We start from the raw sequence: 26,317 nt of genomic DNA, 5'->3' as shown, positions 1-26,317 counted from the left end.
GATTAGCAGGTTTTCTCTTGCGATAAAATGGAGTCAAGATACGCTCTCGTTTTACCAAAGTATGGTCCTTATCTTCACCATTAGCAAGGGTCAATAATATCTAGTGGATGCATTACGGCATATCAGTTGGACAGGTGATATCGCAAGACGAAGGCTTTATTGTTACCATTGAAAATTCATGAAATGTCGTTACCTGTGTGACCTTCTGCCGAAGATCTGTGGCCAACTGGAAGTAAGAGCTGAGCAAAGCTCATCTTAACTTGCATGTCTAGACGTGCAATTGATCTCCCGCTATGAAAGCGAAAAAACTCCAAATGCACTTGAAAGACTCGGGGAAAGTTCGGTTACACAAATAATAAGCTGATGTTTGAAGTTGTGTGCAAGCCGAGGCACTGCATCCAACTACTGTATCCATGAATCAATAAAGAAGGAAAACAGAGCTCACGGTAGAGATGGGTGTTTGAAAGCTTATACCAAGTGGTGAGATTTAAACCTTGATCCTTTCTATGTTAGTGATAACAATATTTAATATTCTCACTGGGTTTCTGTCCCACAAAGAGACGTGAGGTCGATCACTGTTTGCACTGCCCTTCTGTGGCATCTTCTCCGCTACCTCGCTTGGAAGGACTTAACAGCTAAGCTAACACAAATACTTCCAAACATATCTTTTCTTCTTCGTCTCCGTGTTGTGCTTTTGGTGTTGTAACACATCACGTCATTGTTTTTCTGATGCGTGAACAGAGCATTCAAAGTGGATCTAAGGCCAAGTTACACTCACAGTGCCCTCTCCTGGCCCTCTGATGTGCTTCTAGGCTGTATACTTTGAACTTGAATTATAGGACTGGGCAATAAATCAATATTCTATCAGTATCGTGACACGAGACAAGATATTGTCTTAGAGTCTGGATATCATCATATATGGTGATGATGATAGGCTGTTGCAGTACTAATATTCAGGTATGTACTCAGTCACGATACTTATACTTAAATTAAATACTGATTAAAAATGCAGAATCAATATTATATACACATTATATGAAAAAATTTATTGAATATAATTAATTTTGGGCATTTTTTGACTTCTGGTGGGCTGTATGTTTGACACCCCGATCTAGAAAGAAAGAGAGCGACGTTAAGAATGTAATGCAGTTAAAAAGCCAGAAAACAGAACTTGGTACATTTTCAGAAATTGGTACAGATTTTATTTTATTTTAGAGCAACTTATAGTAATTCTAATGTATTGTCAATGTATTGAACTTTTCTCCCAAATATGCATAGTCCTAACATACGGTGTTAATAAGTATATTTATTCTTATATTTTTATACTATCAATTGATTCTGTATTGAAGCTTGTAACGCCTTTCATAATAAAAGCTGATAAAAGTTACATTCATGTCACATTATGATCCACACTATAGACAGTGGTACCTCATGGTGGGTCATATGGTTCCATAAACTTTGGTTTATGTTGATTATTTGATTAGTAATTAACTATTAAATGAATCACCAAGTATTTTGATAAACAACTGATAATTTTGAGTATTTTTGATGAAAGGTGTTTCATTCAGATGAATAGGAATTTTTCCAGTTACTTTGCTTAAAATTAGACATTTGACATTGACACTTTTTTCTATTATCTGACATTTTATAAACTAAATAACTCATTACTTGCACCACTTAAAGACTACGAGGCCTAAATTTAGTCTGTGGACTAGATATCCCCAGGCTGCAGTTAAGCCCACAAGAGGGTGGATCCTAGAAATTAATATTTCACATTAAAAGCAGGTGGTTGTGGGTGGGAGAGATGAGGCCTAATTGATGAGGGAAATATATATCAGTGCTTTACAAAATCTACTGCTGCTGCGATCATGGAAAGTAATTGGGGCTGCATGCAGTTTAAGGTGAACTGAACCAAGCATTGCTAATGTGGACACTCATGGAAAAATATACTGTGAGCAACATCTTGACCTGTATTGAATAAAATTACACCTTATTAGGTTCAATTGCTCCTTAACACAGATATCTAATGGTAACAACTCAGTGTATTTGAGGTAAGAAGACATGGTCAAGAAAATTACCTGCTGACAAGGGTTATTTAGGTGACTTTGAGCGGCTAATGGTTGTTGGTGCTGGACAGGCTTGTCAGATTATTTCAGAAACTGCTGAAATACTGGGATTTTGAAAAATGTCTCTGAGGGTGTGACATACCTTGGATTCCTTGTAATCTTGTTATCAACTGAAGCCTTCGTTTTCTGGAGCAGGTCATTTGGATGTAAAAAGGCTATGCCAATAAAAACTAAAGCAATATTTTTTAAAGTCTATTATGTATTAAACGTGGATGGAGCGTCTCTTAACATGGCTTTCTTCACCATTTTCCTGCTGTAAACTTGGGCTGAAACGAATACTCAATAAATCGATTCTTAATCGACTACTAAATTAATGGTCAACTATTTTAATGATCGATTATTCAGTTTGAGTGTTGTCTAAAGAATTAAATGTGAATATTGTCTGGTTTCTTTGCTCCATATAACCCTATATGACATAGGGATGCACTGAAATGAAAATTGTTAGCTGAAACCAAAAACCGAAAATCGGAAACACTTGGCCGAAAGCCACAGACGGACACACAGCAGCACGAGCGGGCAGTGCACTGCTCCTGCGCTGTGTGCTTCTCCGTCTCCAAGCGGGCTCTTGATATCCAACGCAGCCTGGATCATTTCTTTTCGCACTCTCCACATCCAACGATTGAGCACAGTCTCAATGAAGTGCAGGGGATCCAAGTGAATGTCACAGGGAGTTCGTGAAGCCAAGTTTCACTTTTGTGCGAAGAGACTTTCCAGCATTTAATAGGTGCTGTTCCCACATCTTGTTGGAACCATTTTATTGGTGTTCCAAAATGATCTTGGACCTACTCTAAGAGAGAATAGACAGGTGCGTGCTGGCCGCAGTATTTCCATGTATGCGTCATAACAGCATCTTGTCTTGGTGGTTTTGTTTCGGTGTTAAAAGTCTTAAGGAAATGCCTTTTTTGGCAATTTTCATCCGTCTCTTTGCGGCGGAGACATGAAGTAGCGACACCCAGCGAGTGAAACTGGCAGGGACTGTTTACTTTAGAGGGGCTTAATTGCTTAAATAAGATATCGACATTTGCCCTGGTGTATCGATTCATTTATTGGACGGGGAAGGACGATGATAAATCACCAAACTGATATTTTGTCCCACCCTTAACACTTAGTGTTAAGAAGTTGTCAGCCAATTTATTAGGTACACAAGGCACCTAATTGAGAGGTGTTAATGGTACCTGTTTGATAGTTGCCTCGTGTGTCTAATAAATTGGCTGACAATTTATGTGATTGATTACTTGCACAGCTATAATGTGGCAACATGTTTACTTACTCTTTTATTGTTTTTTATTTTTAATTAGTGAAATAAATCAATCAATTGCAGATTACTATGTGAACTGTGGATGTGAAGAACCCACCAGATTTGCACTCTGAACACTCTCTCATGGACAAATCATACACTGTTTAGTCTGAGACGGCGTGACAAACTACAGTGCGAGTGGTTGGAGTACTTCTGATTGGGAAATTCCATTTCCATACAGATAATGAGCAGTGAGGGTTCCCACATCTCGTGCAGACTGACGGGCTTTCTTGTCGAGAGCGGTAACAATGAAGATTGAAGTATGAATTACACAGTCCCGTGTATTGAATAAATGGTTCTGCTGATCTCATACATCTTCATTATGAGCCCCCTCACTGAATCAATGGTTGAAACATAATGGGCAAAGCACTCCATTTAAAAAAAAAAAAAAATGCTCCGCGGAGACTCACATGAGTTCATGGCAGACTTATTTACCACTGTTAAGTGATTGATTATAGATTTTCCCATATTCTTTTCACTTTCTGTCACGCTCACATTTGATATTCATTGGGTATGTGCGTGATGGTAGAGTAATTGATAGTAAGTGGTGATAATTAGCTCTCATAGATGATTGTGTGCGACTTTGTTATCTCTGTGTCACACATGAGATATTGGGTATATAATATCCTGTAATGATGAATTAAACAGGCTGAAAATAATAAAAGTCCATGTTGTTCCCACGCTTGTCAACAAGCTCACTGTAGCAGTTGACATCTGCAGTTGGACCTACTGATGCATTTTCTTGTGACCAAATATGTCCATTTAGTGAAGTAGGGCTGACACTAATGATTATTTTCATTATCGATGAATCTGACAATTATTTTCTCGATTGATTGATTAGTTATTGGGTTAATGAAATGTTGGAAAATGTTAAAAATATCAATCTATGTTTCCCCAAACCTTGGAGTGATGATGATCTCAAATGTCCTATTTTGTTTACAAACAAAGTGTTCTTATTTAACGAGTTCTTTACTATATGGAGCAAACGATACGGAAAATATTCAAATTGAAGCAGCTGAAAAATCTTAAAAACCTCACTCAAACTAATAATTGATTAATCAAATAATCATATTTGTTTGAAGTATTGCTAATGTATTGTGAATCTGGTCAGATTATTAACTGTGATCAGATTCTTTTTTAATTAGCTCTGTATAGGGTTGCAAATGTTGTGCCAACTAATAATTGAACATCAATTATACAATAAATAATTGGTTAATCATTAATAGATATTAGAAACTCCATGTTTCTCCATGTTTTTCATTTTATTTTTTCCGCTTTTTCTCAACTAATGAAGGATTATCCCATCCCATGTTATCTATATCTATATATTTCAGTTTAAATTTGTTCGTATAACGTCACAAATGATGATAATCGCTTTTCAAAGCAATGAGGCTCTTGCTTAAAAATGCTGCTTGTGTCTGTTAAGCCAGGCTCCAGAGAACACACTCTAAAGGCATGGATGTTCCTGGGATGCACAGATCTCCCGATCGCTTTCCGCTGCTCAACAGGATTATATTTAAACAGAAAGCGGAGGAAATTTTTATTTCTTCTGTTTCAGTGCCGTTCAGCTGCACTCTCTTCTGCCTGAGTCATGGCTGTAGAGAAGCGAGGCCCCAGCTTCGTCTCACCTCCAGGCGCAGAGACTGCACACCTGCGGCTTGCCCCTAAACTCCAGTCTCACCATGTCCACCTCCTAATCCCGTCTTTCACTGAGCCAAAGTGCAACACTCTCGTATCCTCGTCAGTGCCGAGGATTGAGGAAGTTGCATTGTTTAAGCATCAGCTTGTGCACCACCTCACTTTTATAGTTGGTTCTAGCTTGTCAGGGATTCAGGTTTTATGGACTCTGTTAAACAGCATCCTTGTCTGATACAGCAACACATCCGGTGCTGTGTTTTCCTTCTGCACTGGTTTGCTTGAGTTGGCTTGAGTCACCTTTTTTGGTGTCCAATATAATGCCAATATTAGAAACGGAGTGCTCCTGCACGTTTGGCATTTGCAAACCCCCCCGTGCCCCATGTCTGTCACTTCATGGTGGTGGGGAATAGGTCTAGCTAACGATTATTTTCATAATCGTTTAATCTTGATTCTTTTCCGATTAAAGGAGTACTTGTTTGGTCTGTAAAATGTCAAAAAATGTTGATTTACCAAACCTAGAAAGTTATTGTAGTTGTTCTTGTAGTTGAAATTGTTCTGAAATAGAAAGACCGTTTTTAATTATTGAAAGTAACACTATATATATTATATATTTGTGTGTATATATGTGTATACATACATATATATACATATACATCGATATAGGTAGATGTATAACCTCTCTCTCTCTCTCTCTCTCTTTATATATATACTGTATATATATATATATATATATATATATATGTATATATATATATATATAAACATAGAGAGAGAGGTTATACATCTATCGATATATATCTATGTATATCATGTTTTTTAATTATATAACTTTGCATGCATGTGATGTCTTGTTTTGACAAAATGTTTATATTTGTATATGACACGGTTTCTTTAAATTATTCAACATTTTCAGTTAGTTCTCAATTATTCCCATAAGTTCACATAATTCCCATGGAACCTTTCCTTTTTGGAATAAGTCCAAAATTCCCAAAGAAAAGTTTCCATGGAAAAATTCTGGAAATTACTGGGAATTTTCCTACAGACACTACAGAGCGTGTTATTAATGATGGTAACAAAACTGATGCGTGGCTATTTTTAGGTGTAGCAGTATATCCCAGCTTTAATAACAGGCTGCGTGAATATATTGATATACCATGCTATTTCCTCTGTTTCTGGGGAACAGAAACAGATGTAGTAATCCAATTATTCCAAGCTTCTAACATGATGGACAGGAAAAAGCTGTCATTGGATCCAGTCAGGATGTGATGTGATGAATATGAAGAGGAGAAGGGTTCTAAATAAGAATAGTTGTGGACTGACATGGCGTGACAGGAGTCGCTGCATCAGCACACCCTGCAGTTCGCTGAGAGCAACAGCACACCACTCTACTACATTTGTTTCCTATCTGTGATATTAGTTTATTTCAGTAATTAGTCATTAATGTTCACTTGGATGCCCATGCTGTGCAATAACAATTAGTATTCCTCTGCTCAGGCATTTTCCCCAAATGAGGGAATCTCACCCTGAATTGTTTGGTCAAGGTTGTGTATCCCCCACCCCCCCACTCCAGATGTCACAACGGCTTGGAACTGATGTGGATTAACGTGACACGTGCAGAATGCTAATGTTATCTCTTTCCTGCTGCTGATGGCCAGACAATTTAATTGCTGCTGAGGAGAGAGAGGGTGGAAAAAAAAAAAGTATAAAAATGTAATCCATGATTTCATATTTATCATAATAGCCTCTGGCAGTGAGAAGGGCGGGGGGGTACGGGGACGGAAACACAGTTTTTCCCGCCCTTTACCCTCGTTAGAACTCTCCCGGCTGCTCCTGCATCTCCTGATTATGAACAGAGGCTACCTTGGCACGCAACTTCATTAAAATCTATTTAAATCAACTTCAGCGGCAAAGTGCTCCTTTTTACAGCATGTATGAACACAAGTCTCAGGGAGCATCATTAGAGTAAGACTCTCTGTGTATGTGTGTGTGTGTGGGGTACTTCCTCCAAGTTTGGATAACAAGCTCCTTCACAAGTGTCAACACCCCCAACCAATTGCGTCCGTGTTACTGTAATGTGCCTGACAGGCTGAACGATTGCTTTGCCTCTGCCTTGATCTAGTTGTTTTGTTCCTGAGTTCAGCAGGCATGTTCTCACTACAAAGTGGCCCTGGGTGCCCTGAAGACAGAGCCACCATCTGGGTCCCAGTTAATACGTCACCCACGGGGGAGAGGCCTTGAAATGACACGACAGCGCCTCGCCTGTTAAACCTCCCCCATTTACGGGGAAGCGGATTCCTCTGAACTTTGTTCAACCCCTGCACCGTCTCCAAACATGTGTGCCTTTGCTTAAGGTGATATTTTTAAGATGTGTTTGAACGCCTCCGTTCTACTCACGCAGAGCAGCACTTCTTTGTCAGATAGAACTGTGGACAAACTTGGTTCCACTTGGGATTAGGGATGACTTGATAACCCCCACCCCACACCCCCACTCTCTTCATCACTGCAGTGTGGCATTCCTCACTCAAATTCTGGTCACATGGCATTAGAGGCAGGCATCTCTTTAACCCTCATATGACCATCATGATAATCAGGCTGCCTATGGCTGTAGTATTGTCAAAAAAATACTACATTGTATTGAGTGAGTGCTCCTGCCCTAGTTCTAGGAGTTAAGATAATGAGAAGGAGGCATGCCAAGTCCTGTCATCACCAACAGGATTGGTAACAGAAGGGTTAAAGCCTGAGCTTACGTGAAAAATAATAATTTTCCAATATACGATACAGTGAATTTGTGCAGTGTCAGACTGTTACAGATACTGTATATTGTACTGACTAATCTGTAGTTACGATTTTAACAATACTGGTACTTTTTATATTGGTACTTTTTGCCAATATCTGATATTATAGCAAAGGTCATTTAGTCTCTTCTCTAGTGAATTAATGTAATATTTTTCATGCTCATATCACAGCAGATGTAGATGGTAAATTTTCTTCATTGTACAATATAAATAAACCTCTAGACGGCACTAGCATAGATGTCAAGGAGGTAGCACCTTTTCCAGCCTGTTAGTCATATTGGAGGATCTTGCCCTGTTTGTGGATATACAATAATATTATTTGAATACCTGTGCCGATGATATCATGCATCGCTATCCTCATTGTGTAACCACTGGTTTCCATGATACTTTCTTCTGTTGCATTGGTTGCAAAGGAGTCGATCGCCTTTTTGAAGCAGACATACATTGTGTTTAACGTCCAAGTTTAGGTATTATTATATGTACAGTGGCCTTCGGGTGAAAAACAACCACCCTCAAACATCATCTCTAGAGCCTGTGTTCATTGGTTAATCTGTCAAAGAAGACATTCCCCCAGTGTTGATGTTAAAGAGTTCATTCAACAGTAACACTATATATTATAACTAGCCAAAATCAGGTCCTTATAAAATAATTGCAGGTTTTCTGACCAAACAGCACAGGGTCAGAGTGAGGACTATGCTCATCAATTTATAAGCAACTACAGTAATAATGTACATAATTCTGCAAAATGCTGTACACACATAAATATGACATCTGGTGTTATACACAGTTCACAGGAAACAGATCTTACCTTATTGGCCATAATGACAAACCACCAGTTTAGAATAAGTGGGTTTTGCAGTTTCATAACAAAAGTTAACCTGAGTTTGCCTGTGAGTGACACAGCTGACAATATAGCTCTGGGTGTCACGTGGCGCAGTTCATTTATGTCACCATGGTGGCAAGAAAAGCTCCTGCAAAATTGAAAGTGCTGCTTTCAAGCCGTCAAGACTTCACTTTGAAGTTTGAGTGGCAGCCTGTTGCTGTAGTTCTCACTACTTGATAGCTTTTTCCTGGTTACTTAAGCCCTATTCGGACAGGATTCGTTTTACATGGTAAAGACTTTTTTATCAGCGCTTCTCTGTGATTGTAGTCCTGTCCGAATGTGCCATGTCAGTAATCATTACGGTGATTATGGCTTTTACCTTGGTAATACCCCAGGTAATATTAATCCACTGTGAAAAACAGAAATTCAACAAACACTCCCAACCAAAAAAAGTTGAAAGCACTATTCAGGCGCACAGGACTTCTGATTGCTTTAGGTAAATAAATCTCATGTTCTCCCAAAACCAAAATTGAACGCAACGTTTCCTCCCTGCTCCAATTTTGAGCTTTTTTTTGAAAAACGAATCCTATCCGAATAGTGCTGTAATGTATATTCTGTATAGTCTGGTATATCTAGTCTGTATAGTCGCGTTCTACTCTCCCGAGTATGTCAACGTTTTCGGCAGTGCGGCTCGTCTGAACTTCGGTGGTTCTGAGAATTACATCTTTCAGCTCCCATTCCTCATCTATGAAATGTGCAGTGACTGTCACATATGCCTGTGGCAACTTTGTCTTCTCGGAGCATCTAGGAGCAGTGTACCTTAGCTCAAGCTCTTGGACAAAGCCTTTGAAATTGGAATCAGCAGGTGGACATGGGGTGACCTGGTTAAGCGGTCTCATGCCTTTGCAAATAAAGCGGACCAGTTTGTCCTTAATAGCATTCTGACAGGCTGCTGTCAACCCCGCTATGTGGACGAAGGCGAAAAATACATAACCCTTGCCTGCACGGACTTAATCTCAGCTTGTTTGCCAGGATGCAGTGTTGGCACATGTCCCCTCCCCTAATGTTGCTCGTTGTCGAGTGATATTTCATTTCGACGTTGCATATTCTGCAGATTACGGTATCTTTATTTGTACTTTTTCAGTTTGTTGATGGAAAGCCAAACATTTTCCACACATCGCTTTTTAGATGATCAGGTGTGGTGATCTCTGTGGGTGTTTTACCGCCGTCTGCAACCTCTGACTGAACGGGAGATTGTTGTGATTCAGAAAACTTTATTGTTCTGCAAGGGTCGTGCGTGCCCAAAGCATTTTGTTTTTCACACGTGGATAGGCAGAGGAAAGAGGGCCACGTTTTAACTCGTGTATTAAAATAAATAAAAAAATACACATTCAAACAGTAATTGTTTTTTTTAATATTCAAATCATATTTAACTCCCAAAAGTTGTTCCAACAGCCCTATTGCACATGGATAGATTTATTGCCTTTACTGTCTTATCTTTGCAGGTCTCTTTTGGTCCATTTGGAGAATGGCTACTTTGGTCGGGGATTTGACCAGTTCTGTCCACATTTGCAGCACTACAACACATATGTGGACAACATCTATAATGCCAGCAAAGTGCTTGGGGTAGGAACTCACTGTCTCACACCTGTTATCACACCTCTGTGTCCTATGAACATGCCACAAGCTAAGTTAAGGAGATGTAAGCAGAAAGAGCTTATGACCTAATGCGACTTAAATGGAGTCCCAGGGTAAACATAACCAGGGTCCTTTTATTAAGGCATAATGCTTGAATGCAGGCTAATTTCTTATAGAGCTGCTGTTATTTATTTTTTTTTACTGCTCACCCTCACTCCCCAAAAATTAGCTAAATATGTCGTTTGCCCAAGGCAGCAGACATACACGTAGTCCATTAGCATGTTATGTCTCTGTTGATTAGCTGTTTGTCAGGGACTCCTATGGCCATTAAACTAGATCAACTCATGACTGAGACAAGTGTGTTCAAGAGACGAATGAGAAGCATTTACAGGCATCCTTCAGGTTTTTTGAATACTGTTTGTATGAGCGCTCGGCCTAACGTGGACATTTTATCCACTTAACAAAAGAATCACCGAATAAAATATACAGCTATTTAAGTCTACATTATCTTAAGAATATGTTCATCACTTTACCTTACTGTTACACACCCTTTCCTGACTGGAAACTGACGTTTGTAAACTGCTCACTCTCCCACACCAAAGTCCATAGAGAATCCAATTTTTAGCTTGAAAGGGACAAAGGAGCTGCTCATGTACCACTGCCTTGTTTGGTCAATGTGTCACTTTTGTAAATCATAACAAAAACAGTTTCAAAAACAGATGTCTCAAAATAATTTGATCTTACTGATGGAGGCCGCAGAGATTTATCAACTCCTGTGGGCCATGATGTAAAAAATCGCTAATTCTCTTAAACGATCTCTGAAAACGCCAAAGGATAACTTTCAGTTTCCAGTCAGAAAAGGCAAAATACAATTTTCAGTGAAAGCGAGCCACTGTGTCTCTCTTATTTTAAATCTAGCTTTGGTTAAGTTTTCATGTGCTAATCAGAGATTTTATTACAAATGTATTCCCAAAATACTGAACAGCCCAGGAAAGCCTGTCTCACATCTCACAAAAAAAAAAAACACTTTACAAAGCACAACGTGTTTGTCTTGTGTGTCAATGTAGATCCAGCTGAAGAAAAACAAGACCTTCAGACGTTTCAAGAAACTACAGGAGGCACGGCCGGAGTTCAACAACCAAAGGCTTGAGGAGTTACTGCAACTGCCTGTTCTAAGGATTGATCAGTAAGTCTATCCACTGTTTATTGTGTAAATGAAATAAGTACAGTGTGAGATTTCATTTGACAATCAAAAATGTTTATATTCAAGTTTAGGCATGGGATGTGATGACCTTAAACTTAAGGTGTGGCCATCTGTTTACACTTAAGGTGGTCAGGAACATCGCAGATGGGATACAAATTTTTTTAGTGAAAATTAATTTTATCGGGTCACAATATGTCATGAGGAAAGATGCAGCTCCCCTTGGTGGCGCATAAAAAAAATAAATCACAAGGACTGTATGCTGGTGAGTTAGACAGGGTTTTCACTCACATGAAATGTTACTGTTTTTTTCCATTCACAATAATAGAAATTCACCACAATTAACTCATTATAAGTGCTTTTTTTTAATCACGATGAGCGATAATGTCCTATATTGTTCCGTTACTACTAAATAAAGTTTCAAGCAATTACCGTTAACTGTTTGTGGAAATGTCACTTTCCCACCATCAATAGCAATTGTTATTGATGGGTCACAGATTTCCTGCTTGATTTCTGTCTTTGCTGTTTAGCTGTTTTCTTTTCACCAATCATACGCTAGATTGCACAACGTATAATCTCCGTGACAGATGCAATTATTATTATTTGAAATAGCATCCATGTAGTACGCACGTCGTCCAGAAACTGTCAAACTCTCTTTTGTTAAACACCAGTATTTGTGAGCCGTAATTTCACGCGGTCTTGATCTTACTCGTTAATTAGTGGAACAAGGAGGAGAAATGGGCTGAAACATGCTTCCCAGTGCAGCAGATATCGTGGCACTGGTTTATCAAGCTGCTTGCCTCGTGTCTTAATTAGGGCCTCTTCGTCTTCTCATCTTTCCAGACTTACAGCCGAGTGCTCGTAATGGTACACACGTCCATCATGTGACGGAGAAGTCGTCTTTTCCCCCTGTAACAAAGGATCACATTCCCTTTTATTTTCACAATCTTCCATGCAAATGATGGAAATGCACAAATTCAAACTTTCTCTTCTTTTTCCGCAACAATTGGTACTTGAAAGACACAGTGTCAAATCAATACAAGTGTTTTCCTTTTTCGTTCAAAAATCTGCAGGGCTCAATGTTTGGATCTCATGGGAATCATATTTATGGATGCGACACTAGCATGCTTCATTTTATCTGGACACGAATATTCAACTATTTGGCTACTTGTTCTTTGGGTGGGTGTTCAGTATTTCAATTGTGGGGTTTCGATATTCTCTTTTTTGGTTTGTTTTCTTTTTTTGTCTTTTATTCAAAATGTATGTTATAAATAAAAGGTATAGAAGTATACTATTTCACAGATTCAATCAGGCTACATCCATAATACTTTGTGTTTATTTAAAACAACATACTTCTGCTCCAGATATGCCTGTTGTCCTTTAGAGGTGTGAATCTTTCAGAATCTCATGATTCAATTAAAAATGTATTTTTGATTAATAATAATTTTTTGATTTTAAATTGATATGGAAACTGAAATAAGTACATAGAATCAGAGTGAAATTAAGTGTCAATGTGCAAGATTGGGTCATTTTTCTATTGGGAAAATACAATGTAAACACAAGCAAATCAACACAAACGTGTTTTATTCTTACTTTTCACCATTGTTGTTTCTCACTGGTAGTGCTCGCTGAAATGTAGAGGAGAGAATGAACTTCCTGTTTACACTGCCAGACTGCGAAAACATATTCTAGTCTGAGTCTGAAATACTCTGACAAAGAAACTTTGTACTTAGTAATAATCATTACTTATTACTATTTTACTTATTACTATTGCAGCTCTGGAGCCAAAAAAGGCTACTTGGGACAACCCTATATCTCTTGTTTTCCTGAAATGATTGAGACTGAAACAAACAAATGGTTTTGACCAGTACTTTTTTCTTCATTTTTGGTGACCACAGGCTGTAGCTCAAACCAGGTGCAACCAGGCTCAGCTGGATGCCACATGGAGGAGTGATTGTGTACAGATTGTTAGTAGGAGGAATACAGAATCAGCAGGTGGACATGGGGTGAGCTTTAGTCAGGGGTAGACACAAAAACAATAGACTTGCGCCTGAGGAAAATTGTATACAAATTGTTTGCCCTAGTACTGGCATTGTGTTTGCAGGAAAACACAGCCCTGGGTTACTCAACACTGCTGCCTGGTGTTTATTTATGATGTGAACTCCACAGTTCACTCATGGGTCATTCACTAACAGCACTGTGGTGTGTTGAAGGGCTGTAATGGAATGCTTGGCGTTTGTTTTTTTGGCTGCTGGCAAACCAAAAGCAAACACATGATTTAGAATGGATCGGGGCTTTGTAGAGCTGATGCAATCAAAAGGTGGTAACTGTGTGGGTCATCACTGCTGCAGTGTGCCAATCTGGGATGCCAATGTGGTTGCACATCAATACTAGGATAGTGGACCCTGATGTGTCCCGTCATCCATCCATCCATATAACTATATTTATGTCAATAATACCATTCATTTCAGTAGCTACGGTGAATGAACCTAAATTACAATAATAAATGGAAATATAGGTAATACTAAATATGTTGGAAGCCAAATTGAAAAACCAAGAAGAAAAATGAAGGGTAGAAGGAGCAAGGCCAAATACATGTGTGAATGACAGTGAGACAGGTGGGGTCAACCATTCAAAGCAATGGATGGTGCACAAGAGAGGTGACGAAGAGAGTGCAGGCAGGGTGGAGGGGGTGGAGAGGAGTGTCGGGGGTGTTGTGTGACAGAAAGATAGCAGTAAGAGAAGGTCCGCAAGAAGGTGATGACACTTGCTGTGATATATGGCTTGAAGACAGTTGCACAGTCTAAAAGACAGTGGGCAGACTGGGATGGACAGAATTAGAAATGAGCATATTTTAGGCTCAGGTAAAACATTTGATTTGAATGGAAATAAAAAAATGCAGTGTATATGATAATACAGTACATACAACATAGATGCAATGTGAGGAAATGTCACTCCATAACTTCGCTGATGTAAACTGCCATGTTTTCTTTCATCAAATGATAAGATGACGCTTAACAAATCCCAAAATGTTGGATGGGAAACTAGTTATTGAAGGTATACACGTTCCGTTTCCACCAAGCTGTACAGTGTCCAATGTGTAAAGGTTAGAGCTGGTCTGGTCACACAGTAGTCAGTTTATGGATTAACAGAAAGGTCACAGAACACTTCTTTTGGTTTAATGTATCATGTATTAAACTGGAAAGTTGATTCAAGGCCATTTGTATTTCTTGAGTTCTTTGTTGAAGTGATTGGTTGTTGAAACCATGTGTTGCTGTAGTGCTGTGTTTGAAAAGTAAGCCAGATCATGGTGAGCTGAACTGAACTGTACTGCTGGGTTAAAGCAGCCAAGTGGAACACACATTTACACCAGTCAACTAGTTGTAATTTAGCCTTGGAGATGGGAAGAATTTGTGACAGCTTCTATTACACAAGAAGTTGCAGAAAAGTTGCAAAGCCTCTGTCACTGGTGAAAGCTGTATCGTACCCCAATAGGGTTCATCTCATATCAACATAAGAAGTTCTTTTACTTGTTACCCCTGTGTAAATTGATTCCATGTCATAGATGTTAAGTTGCATCAGCAGCTCTCATCTCTTTCCATCTTTATGATTCTTTGGCTTATTTTGTGCTGAGGGCAAAAGCCTCTGGCAACATCTGAGTCAAAGGTTTGTTTTGAGCACTTTCGTAGCTCTCATTTGTAGATGCTCTCTGAACTGTTTGACATGGAGTTTGTGCAGGTGGTTTAAGGAGCTTAGTAGTGTTGAGTGTGCTGTACAGTTTTCTGCTCTGTGTCCTTGTAACCATGTTCTGTGTCATTTTGTGTCTATTTATTTGTTACCTTTATGCAAAAAGAACTCAAAGCAACATGTTAATTACGTAGATATTATTTTTTATATTGTTCCACAAGGTGGATACATCTCATTGTTTATGAATCATACAGCCTATATACCATGCTTTATAGGTATGTTTTATGGTGTGGGAGTTGTTGATCTACTTTTTTTTCCCTGACCAGTAGGAATTTCGCACAGGTACTTATTAGCTTTGGCTCCAATCTGCTTTAGTGGGAATTTCCTCTTGCCTGCTTCTGTTTTGGAAGCAGTGCAACTTCCGCCATCCTTTTTTGCCATTAGTTGTTGAGTTAGAGGTTAAAAGCATGAATAGCATGTTTTTAACACACTACTTTTTACAACTTGGGAAAACACTAAATTTTTTTATTAATTTGATTTCATATTAAAAGCAACTTAAAATTGTTCACTAAAGGGAAATCATTTTTTTGCCATTTAGTTTGAACGAGGGACCTAAGTAAATGATACCAAACAGAAATGACTAGGGCTGGAACAATACCTCTTTTTTGTGTCTGATACCAATACATATATCACAAACTTATCCACCAAGTATCCATCGATACCGATATTAGTCCGATACAGTACTTTTAGACCATTTATGAACTATAAGCTACTATGTATTGAGTCATAGTAGAACATACGACTGAGTCATTTCAAAGACATAATTCTCCAACTGTGTAACAAATATTGTTCTCCCAAAAAGCCCAAACATGATTTGTATTTACATTTTCGCAATGTGAAGCGTACAACATGTCATTTGGATTGTATAGGCCTTTAATGACTGAGCTCCATTTTATTGCTGTTGTTTTCTCCTTTTTTGACTTGTTTATTTTATCGCCTTTTTGAGTTCACCCGAGTTCAAATATTCAGGGGTATAAACATCATTTTCTGTGAAAGACATTTAAGTAACACAAATTTACGGAATAAAGCCACACTAGCAGCCCCACATTAATGTTTTTCTTTGGCGCAGGAGAGTGAGTGGTTTACAAAGTGATACAAACTTTTCCAGTCATAAAAGACTGTTAAACAGCAAGATAAAGAGCTATAATAGCTATAATAGACTTAAGCAGACTTGTTCTTTGGTGTGTGTGTGTGGCTGAAATCGGCTTTTCCTTGTGTCTCAGGCTGGTTCTTGCCGCAGGGGGTATGCACTTTGCCGTCAGTGCTGACTATGTGTTACTACCTTATACAACCACACTTACAAAAACCCTAAACTGCTATTTTAATGGGATCCACTCCAAAATGTCTTTGCATAATCCTCCAAACATTCAAACTTTGGAAACATACACAATGCACTATGCTGTGCTTGTATATCTATGATTATGTACATATTTACCATATTTCTTTTAAGAATTGCAAGACTCACTGTCCAGCTTTTCACTCTGCCTTTTCCTCCATTAATTCTCCATCATCATCATCATCATCATCATCATTGATTGATAGAGGGGTCAAACAGGATGTGTCTTAATTGTAGGAGGATTTAAAGTAGCCTGGCCAGACAATTATCCGTGTCTTGTGTCTTACCTTGTCCCCGTCTCTGTGGCCGGGAATAGCAGGAAATTGTTGTCACTTATCACCATTCAAGGATGATGGATGGCGAGCAGGGTTGTGTAAAGTGCAGATACTTATGTCGCTGCCGGGGGAGGAATAAAATCATTGCCTTTATTAAGTGGCATTCACTAGAGCCGGCTGGATTGGTGTCCTCCCCACTGAGCCTGCTATTATGACAGTGATGGGGTCTTGAGTTGATTGCGGCAGTGAGAGGACAATCTTTCTCCGCCTGCATTGGCCCTGTTTGTGTTGATATTAGAGATGTGGCTCTCATACAGACCTCAGCAATTGTAGGCTTTGGGGATATATCTGCTCTAAACTGAGCACCATTTAGCCTAACAAGGGTATGGCCCACTGTGGAGAGTCAGCATGTAACATGTAATGTGGGGTCATTGTCACACTTGTAAGGCAGTAAGTGCGTAGTTGTGTGTGCTGCACTGTCCATGTTTATTTTTGTCATTGATTTGTCAAAAGAGGGCTTTCATTATGTGCTAATGTAGTTCCATCATCTCCTTCAGCCAAACACAAGGTTGGGAGTTTTGATTTTATTTTATTTTTAATGGAACCCTTTTCTGTGGTCTACATGTATTGACTTGCATTTCACTGAAAACCTTCCATGACACACTAAAATCTTTCATCGACTGTATTTGTGAGGATTGCTGTAAGACAAAGTGCCTTAATTAATTAGTCCATGGTAAATGCCATTGTTCAACATTCTAAAGACCAGTTTAACTGGGTTGTTTTTTTCTCCAGTTAAATGAGCATATGATGAAAAATACATACTGTAGATATTGTACATTTGTTCTAACATACCAGTAATGTTTTGTTTTCTGACATATTACTGATGGGCACACCTGATTCACAGGCTACTAGATGAATATTTGGCTCTGGTCGTGCTCAGACCGAGAGAAACATAGGTCTTGTAGAGACTGCAGTGTTTTGGTAATTACTCAGACTTCCACAGGGGGAGACAAAAGTTCCGCACTTTTACTCCATTTTGTAACTTCATTGAAAACTAGGGCTAGGGGGGAAAATCAATACAGTATTGCATTATTTTGCGTGGTGACATTATATCGCCACCAAGTATCAATATTTTTTAACTGATGTTACAAATAAACATTAGAGACATAAACTTTTTGTGGATTACCATTAAAAAAAATCAATAGTCATTTTAGTCCACTAGATGGTGCCACGTGCTCACTCTCACTGGAGCTGTTTATTTGAGTATATCGCAATATACAGTATGACTTCGCAAATACTCAGTGTGGCAAATAGTATCGTGATAATACCATATCGTGACTTAAACGCCGTGATCATATCGCATCGTGGTGTACCTGGCGATTCCCACCTCTGTTGAAAACTATTCACTGAACTTGTTGATCTGACTTTTGTACCCGTAGTTGTTATGTAATGCCACATGGTGAGAGGGAAAGCGCAGATATCAAACCCAAAGCAGTGAATCAGAAAAGAAAGAAAAAATCTGATAATTATGATGAAAAGCACAAAAAACAAGCTGCTGAAAGTGAATACAGGTATGAGCTGAGACTAGTGTTCTGACATATTTTATTGGATTTATTCCAACCAACACTTAGGCAACAAGTATCAAATTCATGATTGATTCAAATGTGAACGTACCCAACCCTAGCCGAGATGATTCAAGCGATTTGATCTCACTCTGCACACACAGGTCTGGCAAGGACTCGACTACAACGTGCTACTGTGGTTACACAGACACACAAGGGTTTCAAAGTTTTCAGATCACATATAAATCATTCCAGTTACTTTCTCTCGTTGGTTCACTTCCTTCCCACTGTAAACGAACGGCAACCAGGGTTCACTTACAAGTGAACCAAGACCCAGGTTTTCAGGTGGACCACAGTTCGCTTATTTGTTCCGCACCAGAGTTCAGATGAGCTTTCAGACTTGCCCAAACAAAGCGGACTGTCTCAGGAAACCGGACCAAACAGCTCTGGTGTGAAAGTGCCTCAAGATGCAGTCTGGCGTTTGCCAGGCTAACCCAGGGTGGGATATGAATTTAGGGCCATATCGCCCTGCCCTAAAACAGATCCATGGCAAACCCATGGTGACGAGATGATACAGAAGTTGACTAAGGCAGTCGTATAAAGTAATACAAACTTCAGTCAGTCTGGAGTTTGGAGTGTTTTTTGTTAAATGTCCACACAGTTCTTGAGTTCCTTTAGTCACACTCTTGGAGCGAGATAAGATGCTCTCTTCAGTCACTTCATATTACATATTAATTGCTTCAATTTGGACAGTGGAGTATCTCTCTCTACTCTTCTGTATTTACCACGACTGTGCATTCCTTTGCTTTTAAGCTATTAAAGTTGAGTAATTACCCACAAGTCCATGCCATGTTCACTAACCCATGCAGAAGCCTGCCAGTGCCTCTTGTCTCTTAATTACAAATTTGAATTCATAATGCATGTATGGGAAGCAAAAATAATTAGACAGATATTTCCTCCTCCTCTTTTTCTTTTTTCCCCCTTTACCGACTTGTGTGCAAATGCCCAAATGACCCGATGTGTCTGCCAGGAGGGAGAGAGAGAGGGAAAGAAAGAAAAAGTCTGCATATCATCTGCATATTACTCAGGAATTAGCAGCTCCTGGTGCAGCAGTGGCACTGGCCCACGCTTCCTAAAGCTGCATTCTTCATTAGAATATCTGAACTCTTCTAAATACGGTTCCGATTATGTTGTTGTCTCATTATCTTTTCTTTGCTTTGCCGCTAATGAGCGGGACAGGACAGCTAAATGAGAGAGTCGGGTTTACATCATTTGAAATTGTGCCGTGATATTGCTCATCAGAGTGTTTTCTCGCTTTTTTGTCGCTTTAATTAGCGCGTTCGTCTCCGCTCCTTAATAATAAGAAAAGCGGGTTCATTGCTAATAACACCTGTAATGTATTTATTACTACATGATGAGACAAGAAGAGAGAGAAATGTGGAATTATTTCTCTTTGTGTCTGCTAATTGGAGGAGGCATAATTGGAGCTTTTTTGGCTTCCGCTTTTGTTGTCCACCGCTACAGTTTTCCTCTCCCACTCGCAGACCCACCACTGTGCCAACCTGCTGCTCTGTCTTTCAGCTCCTGTAATACACACACACATAATTACACATTAATTCCTGACCATACGGCATTTAATTTTTTCCTTTCAACTTTTACTAATTGAGTACCTTCTTATGTAAACAGATTTTAGTGTTGACAACAGCAGGGAGTGCGACTGAGCTAAATGCAGGAACAGGAAAGACTTTACAGCTTGTTTATTACAATGTGTACATCACATATTCCACGTTGATGAGAAACACTTAAACTCATAGTGTACCAAAAAAAAGCAATTCACATAGGCATTGCCTGCCTTCCCTGTATTTGGACTGTATTGTACCTGTATCATAAATTATGAATAATATATTTGTCATAATTATATAAACTCATTTAAAGAAAAACCTAATAACATATGCTTTCAGTATTTTTCTTTTTTAGATATTTAGGTTTATATGCTGGGTTGGGTAAAATGTTGATGCCCAATACTGGACTTTTTGAGTGCTTGGGCCAATAATGATACCAATACCGATATATATTCTCTGTGCCCAACTGCTAAGGTAATTTGCTGTCTTCTGTGTTGAAATTAACATAATATTTTGCGTGACAGTGCAAAATAGTATGTAAATATTTTTTGGATTTCAAAGTGTTCCACAATTAAACAGGAAGTCTGAGAAATGTTTTCATAAAGGCCAACATTTTAAGATAAAGCGATTCAATGTTGCGAAAATAACCATCAGAGTAGCTGATGATGAAAATAACTGAGTTACGACCCCTAATCTGAGATCCACTTAACTCATCCAGATGCTGAAAAACTGCAAGATTGTAAAACAATCAAGCAGCTCTCCATTTAAGTGACTGATTACTGCATGATGAAGTCATCAAAATTCAGCTCATCAAGCAGGTTTACAAGTGCAGCCCTGAACAATCCACAACTGTGTTGTTAGTGTCCCACTACACAGTTGTCACTCTCCAATACATGTCTCATCCCACTCATGCCACCAAATGGGCCACTAGCAGTGGTGTAGAGTCTGCTCGCGGCACTAATGGCCTCTCTCATCGGCACCGCTGTGTCTCTCAAACAAGCCCAGACTGCACAAACAGAGAGGGTTGCACAGGCAGAGACAGACACTGAAAATCAATGTTGATTGTCAATGCACTTCAAGGTAACATCATCCTATAGTAAAAAGGATAAAGATTTCTCAGCATGCTGATGCGTCATAACTGTTACTTTAGATGGAGACTAAGCCTGGGGCAGTGAGTTACTTCACTGTGCCACACATGGATTGAATTTTCTTACATTTGTCAGAGCAGGGTGAGAATTCTTTTTTAAACCGGTTGTCGGTGGAATGAAATAGATTTAAATACAAAAAGCAATGACTACAGGTATGAAGCATTAAGCACATTATCTAAACTTTTACAGACATCTACAAAATAATAATTCTATATATAAATCAATGTTGAATATATAATTTTTTTATCACTCTCATAAATTATTTTTTAAATCACTGAAAGACCCTATAAAGTGATGCAATTCCTTTTCTCTGTGTTTGGTGTACATCTTTGGTAGCATTACAGCCACATACAGGCCTGGCATATGGTCTACAGCCATGGTTCTCAAACTGTGTTGCATGTACCATCAAAAGTAAAAAAAAAGAGTCTGGGACAACAAGCCTCACAATTAGTGTGTTTACATGCATGTTAAAAGTCAGATTGTATTCAGACTAAGACAATTATTCGGTTTTCTTAATCTCATGTAAACCCATTAGACCGACTAAACTCCAGCTAGTCTTAGTCGGACTAACAGACCTGGATAATGTGAGTTCAGAGTCGGACTAACAGAAAACCACAGCATGATCCATCTCACTGTTTGTAAGGAAAATTATTCAATACATACTAGCTTATAGATAGATACAGCATTTGATCGATTTTTCTGTGAAGATTTGCACCTGGATCAGTAAATAACATGACTAGGTATATTATCATAAACCATAAAAATGGTTTAGGGGTTTCAAATGTTTTACTTGATTTGATTAAATGCATGCATTAAGTGCTTCCTTTGTTAAGTTGTGAAAAGAATAACAAAATTATTTTGTCCAAAAAAAAAGGCACAATATCAGTGTACAACAGCACTTTACCAAAGACTGTGTGGCATATGGACTATCAAAATATTTGCTCAATCTAGGAAAATAGAAGGAGAAAACTAATGATTGTTAATGACTGCAATCTAGTTCATCCCTTTGGATAAATTCATCAACCCGTCTCAAGCAGGGAACACAACAGTTCTGAGAGCAGCTTGACCTTAAGTGTTTGTTTGTTTCAATTCACGCTGACATTTTTTTTTTATTTTTTGCTGTGTTCCTTCAGGTATAAGCATTTCTTGCAAGACCTGGCTGCCAACACATGTCCAGACACTCCAGAGTTTGAGCAGCTTTCAAGTAAGTACAGTATTCCTTGTGATGCTTGTCACTTTTCAAGGAGCCAGAGTGATTTTTATTTTTATTTTGGGCCACATGGCGGAGTAGTGGCTAGCACTTTTTCCTTGCAGCAAAAACATTGCTGACGTATTTATCTGTTGGGCCAAGAGGGCATTCAAAGGATCTAAGGCCAAGCTCCACTTGCCACAGTGCCCTCTGCTGGCCCACATGGTAGTTACTTCAGACAGTGTGATGCAGTTCCAGGCTGTACATTTTGAACTGGAACAGGTGTTTAAGGTTTGAATTCAAACTTTTCAGCCCAAGTTGAATGATAATCTGATTTTCTGATTAAAAAAAAATAGTGACAGCCCTAGTACTGAGTAATGTGTCGGGAGCTGCACATTTGCACACATGGGAATCTGAGGTTGGTATCGCCACCTTTTCCCCCTCTGTCAGGACCGTCTGTATTTGTGAGTGGCGGCAACCTGACAGCATGCAATGTGTTTGTGTGATGATGTGCTTTGCATCATAGTCACAAAGACTTCTGGTTTGCTCTCACAGTGGGATTCTTTCCTACCTGAAGCAAGCAGTTTGGAACACAGGAGAGTTAAACAAAGCTGTACAATTATAGAAATAAGTCTAGACCTCCAACAGCAGGAAAACAAACAACAACATCATCAAAAAAAGCAACCTGTGCAGACTTTCATAGCACCAGTCAGACTCATAGTGAAAGAAAGGCCTCATTATCCTCATTTGAGGAACAAAGGAAAGTGCTTTTTCCCTCTCATTCCTCATTTGTTGTTATTGTCACAGCTAGTAGAGAAATGAAAGCGAGGCGAGGCGCCGCATGCACAGAAAGTTCTAGTTTGATGTGGATTTTGACATAATTAATTGGGAGTGGATCAGAGGATATTAAGCGGGGAGCTGTATTAATAAATAAAATCTTGCACATCAACACGAATCCCGATAATGACTAATTTCAGTCGTCAAATAAACAGCAAATCTGACTCAAGTGTGGGTGTACACAAGGAATTATTTATGTGTATCAATTAAAATCTCATTGCTGGTGTGCTGCCTTTGCTTACAAATTAAAACAGCCCCTGACTCTAAGATGAAGGTACATATTCTAAATGCGCTCCACCATCATCTCTTCCTCTTCTCATTAGAGATCCTTTTTTAAACTCTCCTGCTTCTTAATGGGGTTAGTTTTTTTTCCTCGTTTTTATATGTAGAGAAAAACTTCATACAGTCAGCCTGCTTGTATTGTAAAGGGAATAATTTAAAAAAGAAATTCCAGACAAATCACATTGTATCTGATAAAGCAAACTAGCAAATTGAATCACAAGAGGCTTTGTTATTGTTGTTGTTATTGTTTTCATGTTGTGCCTCTGTATTCCCTCGTCTTCGTTGTCCCCCCCCCACACACACAAGCCTCCCCCTTTCCCTCGCAGTGTGTTGAGGTTGAATTTAACTGCTGTAATTACATTAGTGCTGACACTAACTCTTTTGATTATTGATTAAACCACCAATTCTTACTTTCATGAATCAATTATTAATCAGACAAAGGGAAATTTTTTTCCTTTCCAGCTGTTTATTTGAAAAGCATTCCTGTCGTGTTTTATTTTAGTGCTTTCAAAGAACTTGCAAATTGAAGTAAAGAGTAGTTTTAATTTGCAAACATTGAAGTTGCTGTCAATAAAATCCTACTCTTCAAATCTCTGTTCAAGGTTCAGTGTGTAAAAGTTAGTGACATGGAACAGGGAGACTGAAGATCGCTCCTCCCTTTCTCAAGAAACCACAGTTGCCTTTGGATACTGGAAAAAATGCCATTCCTCTTGATTTGTTAGCTTCCAATTTAAGAGGAGAAACACACATTCTAACTACTTTAGAATGGTGTTGGTGATGCTTGATGGCATCCTCCAAGGCCCTTGCTTAAAATACAGTACATACACAAGTCTTATTTTACGGCTGTGAAATCCAAACAATTTTTATTTTAAAGAGGTTATACGCAAATATAAAACTACTATAATACTTGGGTTGTTTTTTTTTTTGCGATAAAAAATAGAAGAATTCTCACCAGATTACTTGAATACCAACATAACATATCATATATAATGATTGATAAAATAAAGACAGGAGAAAACTAAACCTATTTTTACTTGAATAAACAATACAGATCAGATTTTTTTTTTTTTTTACTAAATTGTAGAAATCTATTAAGAGAAACTACGCATAAATTACAGAAGCAGTTATAAAAAGATATTGTTTTCATTCACTCATCAGAAGTATGTTATAGACATCTTGTATCTTTACATATTTAAATTGACTTTTAATGACTCTATGTATCTCATTGTATTATTTGGAGTTTTAGCATCTCAAAGGTTTAATTGTACTGGTGTTTTATCCACACGAAAAGAGGTTTTTTTTTTTTTGTTCAAAGCGCCACCCTTGCATTTTCGTGTAGACAACCGATATGCTACGTTGGGAAAACAATTATGTTGTAATCCTACCTCCCTCTTGTGCTTGCATTTGCTGTAACTTAGCTTCGTCTTTGTCTTCATTTGGATATTGTTTGGTCTGTTCGTTTTATGATAACTTTTTAATTCTCTTTCATTCGTTGCCCTAACTTTCTTGATTCTGCTCTATTTATTCGTGTGGATTAAGACTTTTCTTGAAACAATGTTGTGTTTACGGAATACTTTTTTCAAAACAACAAAGAAAAAAACTTGTTAGTGGTCCTTTTCCGTGTGGCTACAGCCTGAGAGGATACGCCGTTGTCAGTGAGCAACACAGGAGATGTTGCCACAGTGTATGCTGTGCTTGAAAACACAGGCCCCCAACTAGTCTTTAAAGAAATTCATTGCCAACTATCCTAAGGATTTTTAGGTTAGCCGTGGCCAGAGGCATCATATTTTGTTCATCCAATTTGTCGTTTTAAATGCAATATCTCGAGAACGACTTCAGGGAATCCTTTTCACATCTGGTCCAAATTTTCTCTTGGACTCATGGATGAACTGCTCAGATTTGGTTGGACAATGGTCAACAGGGAAGATTGCATTGGCCTCATGCCTCTTGAAAAGTAAATCCCATTTGAATCTAAAACCTAAAATGTATTTTATATGATTCTGGACTGAAACCTGTGGGGACTGAGACTGTTGGTCAGAGACAAACAACCACTGCGCAGTAATTCTACTTCCACTTGACTGAATTGAGTAGTTGTTTCTGCCTTAAATAACATCCCTTTTAAGAGTTTTCATCAAGCAGCTTTAAACTCATCTCCACTGCGGTAACCATAACCAAGTATGAGCATACCGCAACTGTCTGACTCACTGTCAGAGATATAACAGTAAAAGTTAACCACAGCTCTTATCCCACAGTCAAACACTTTTTAAACAGTGAATAAAAGGAATAAAGAGCTGTAAGAAGAGGAAGTTGTTTTCAGAATGTTTAATGGGCCAGATGTATTATTAATGCCTCAGCCAGAACTCCGTCCAAGAATACTGTAATTAGGAGCTGTTGTTTTTCTTAAGCAGGCGATGGAAAATATTCCAAACACGTACAACAAAGGGGTAGAGGGAAAGAAAAAAGACGTCTACACGGATGCCTTGTTTGGTTTACATTGTAATTGTTGTGAAACTAAGCGAGCCAATTAGGCTGTGATTATTTTGGTGTAGACACGTCGCCCTGAGGATCAAGTTCATCTGCCGAGTTTCAGCGCTCAAAAACAAAAGCAGCAAAGTTGAGCTTGGAAATTAGAATCCGTCTGTTTGTTGTTATTTTGGACGCGTTAATGATGTAGTTCTAAATGTTTACAGCAGATATTATGGCAGGCACACAGTAATTGGATGCTTCTCTCTATTTTGATGATTTGCCTATTTGTTCTGGGGCAAAGATTTTTCAAAGCTTTTGAGATAAGAAGCAAAGTA

The 26,317-nt window shown here is 38.6% G+C and overlaps 1 protein-coding gene across 3 annotated transcripts in view; it reads left to right on the top strand.

The window, feature by feature from the left end:
- arhgef39 (Rho guanine nucleotide exchange factor (GEF) 39) overlaps positions 1–26,317 on the top strand; it is a 61,031-nt gene that overhangs the window by 4,142 nt on the left and 30,572 nt on the right. For all 3 annotated transcript variants that reach the window (XM_044022435.1, XM_044022436.1, XM_044022437.1), the window contains exons 4-6: positions 10,185–10,305; positions 11,385–11,503; positions 22,342–22,412. In XM_044022435.1, coding sequence (XP_043878370.1) covers positions 10,185–10,305; positions 11,385–11,503; positions 22,342–22,412 — 311 coding nt within the window. The remainder of the gene's footprint in view (positions 1–10,184; positions 10,306–11,384; positions 11,504–22,341; positions 22,413–26,317) is intronic.

Source organism: Solea senegalensis, linkage group LG3 (assembly GCF_019176455.1).
Source record: "Solea senegalensis isolate Sse05_10M linkage group LG3, IFAPA_SoseM_1, whole genome shotgun sequence".
Lineage (NCBI taxonomy): Eukaryota > Metazoa > Chordata > Actinopteri > Pleuronectiformes > Soleidae > Solea > Solea senegalensis.
The sequence above is the reverse complement of the archived record's forward strand: the minus strand, read 5'-3'. Positions and strand labels throughout refer to the sequence as shown.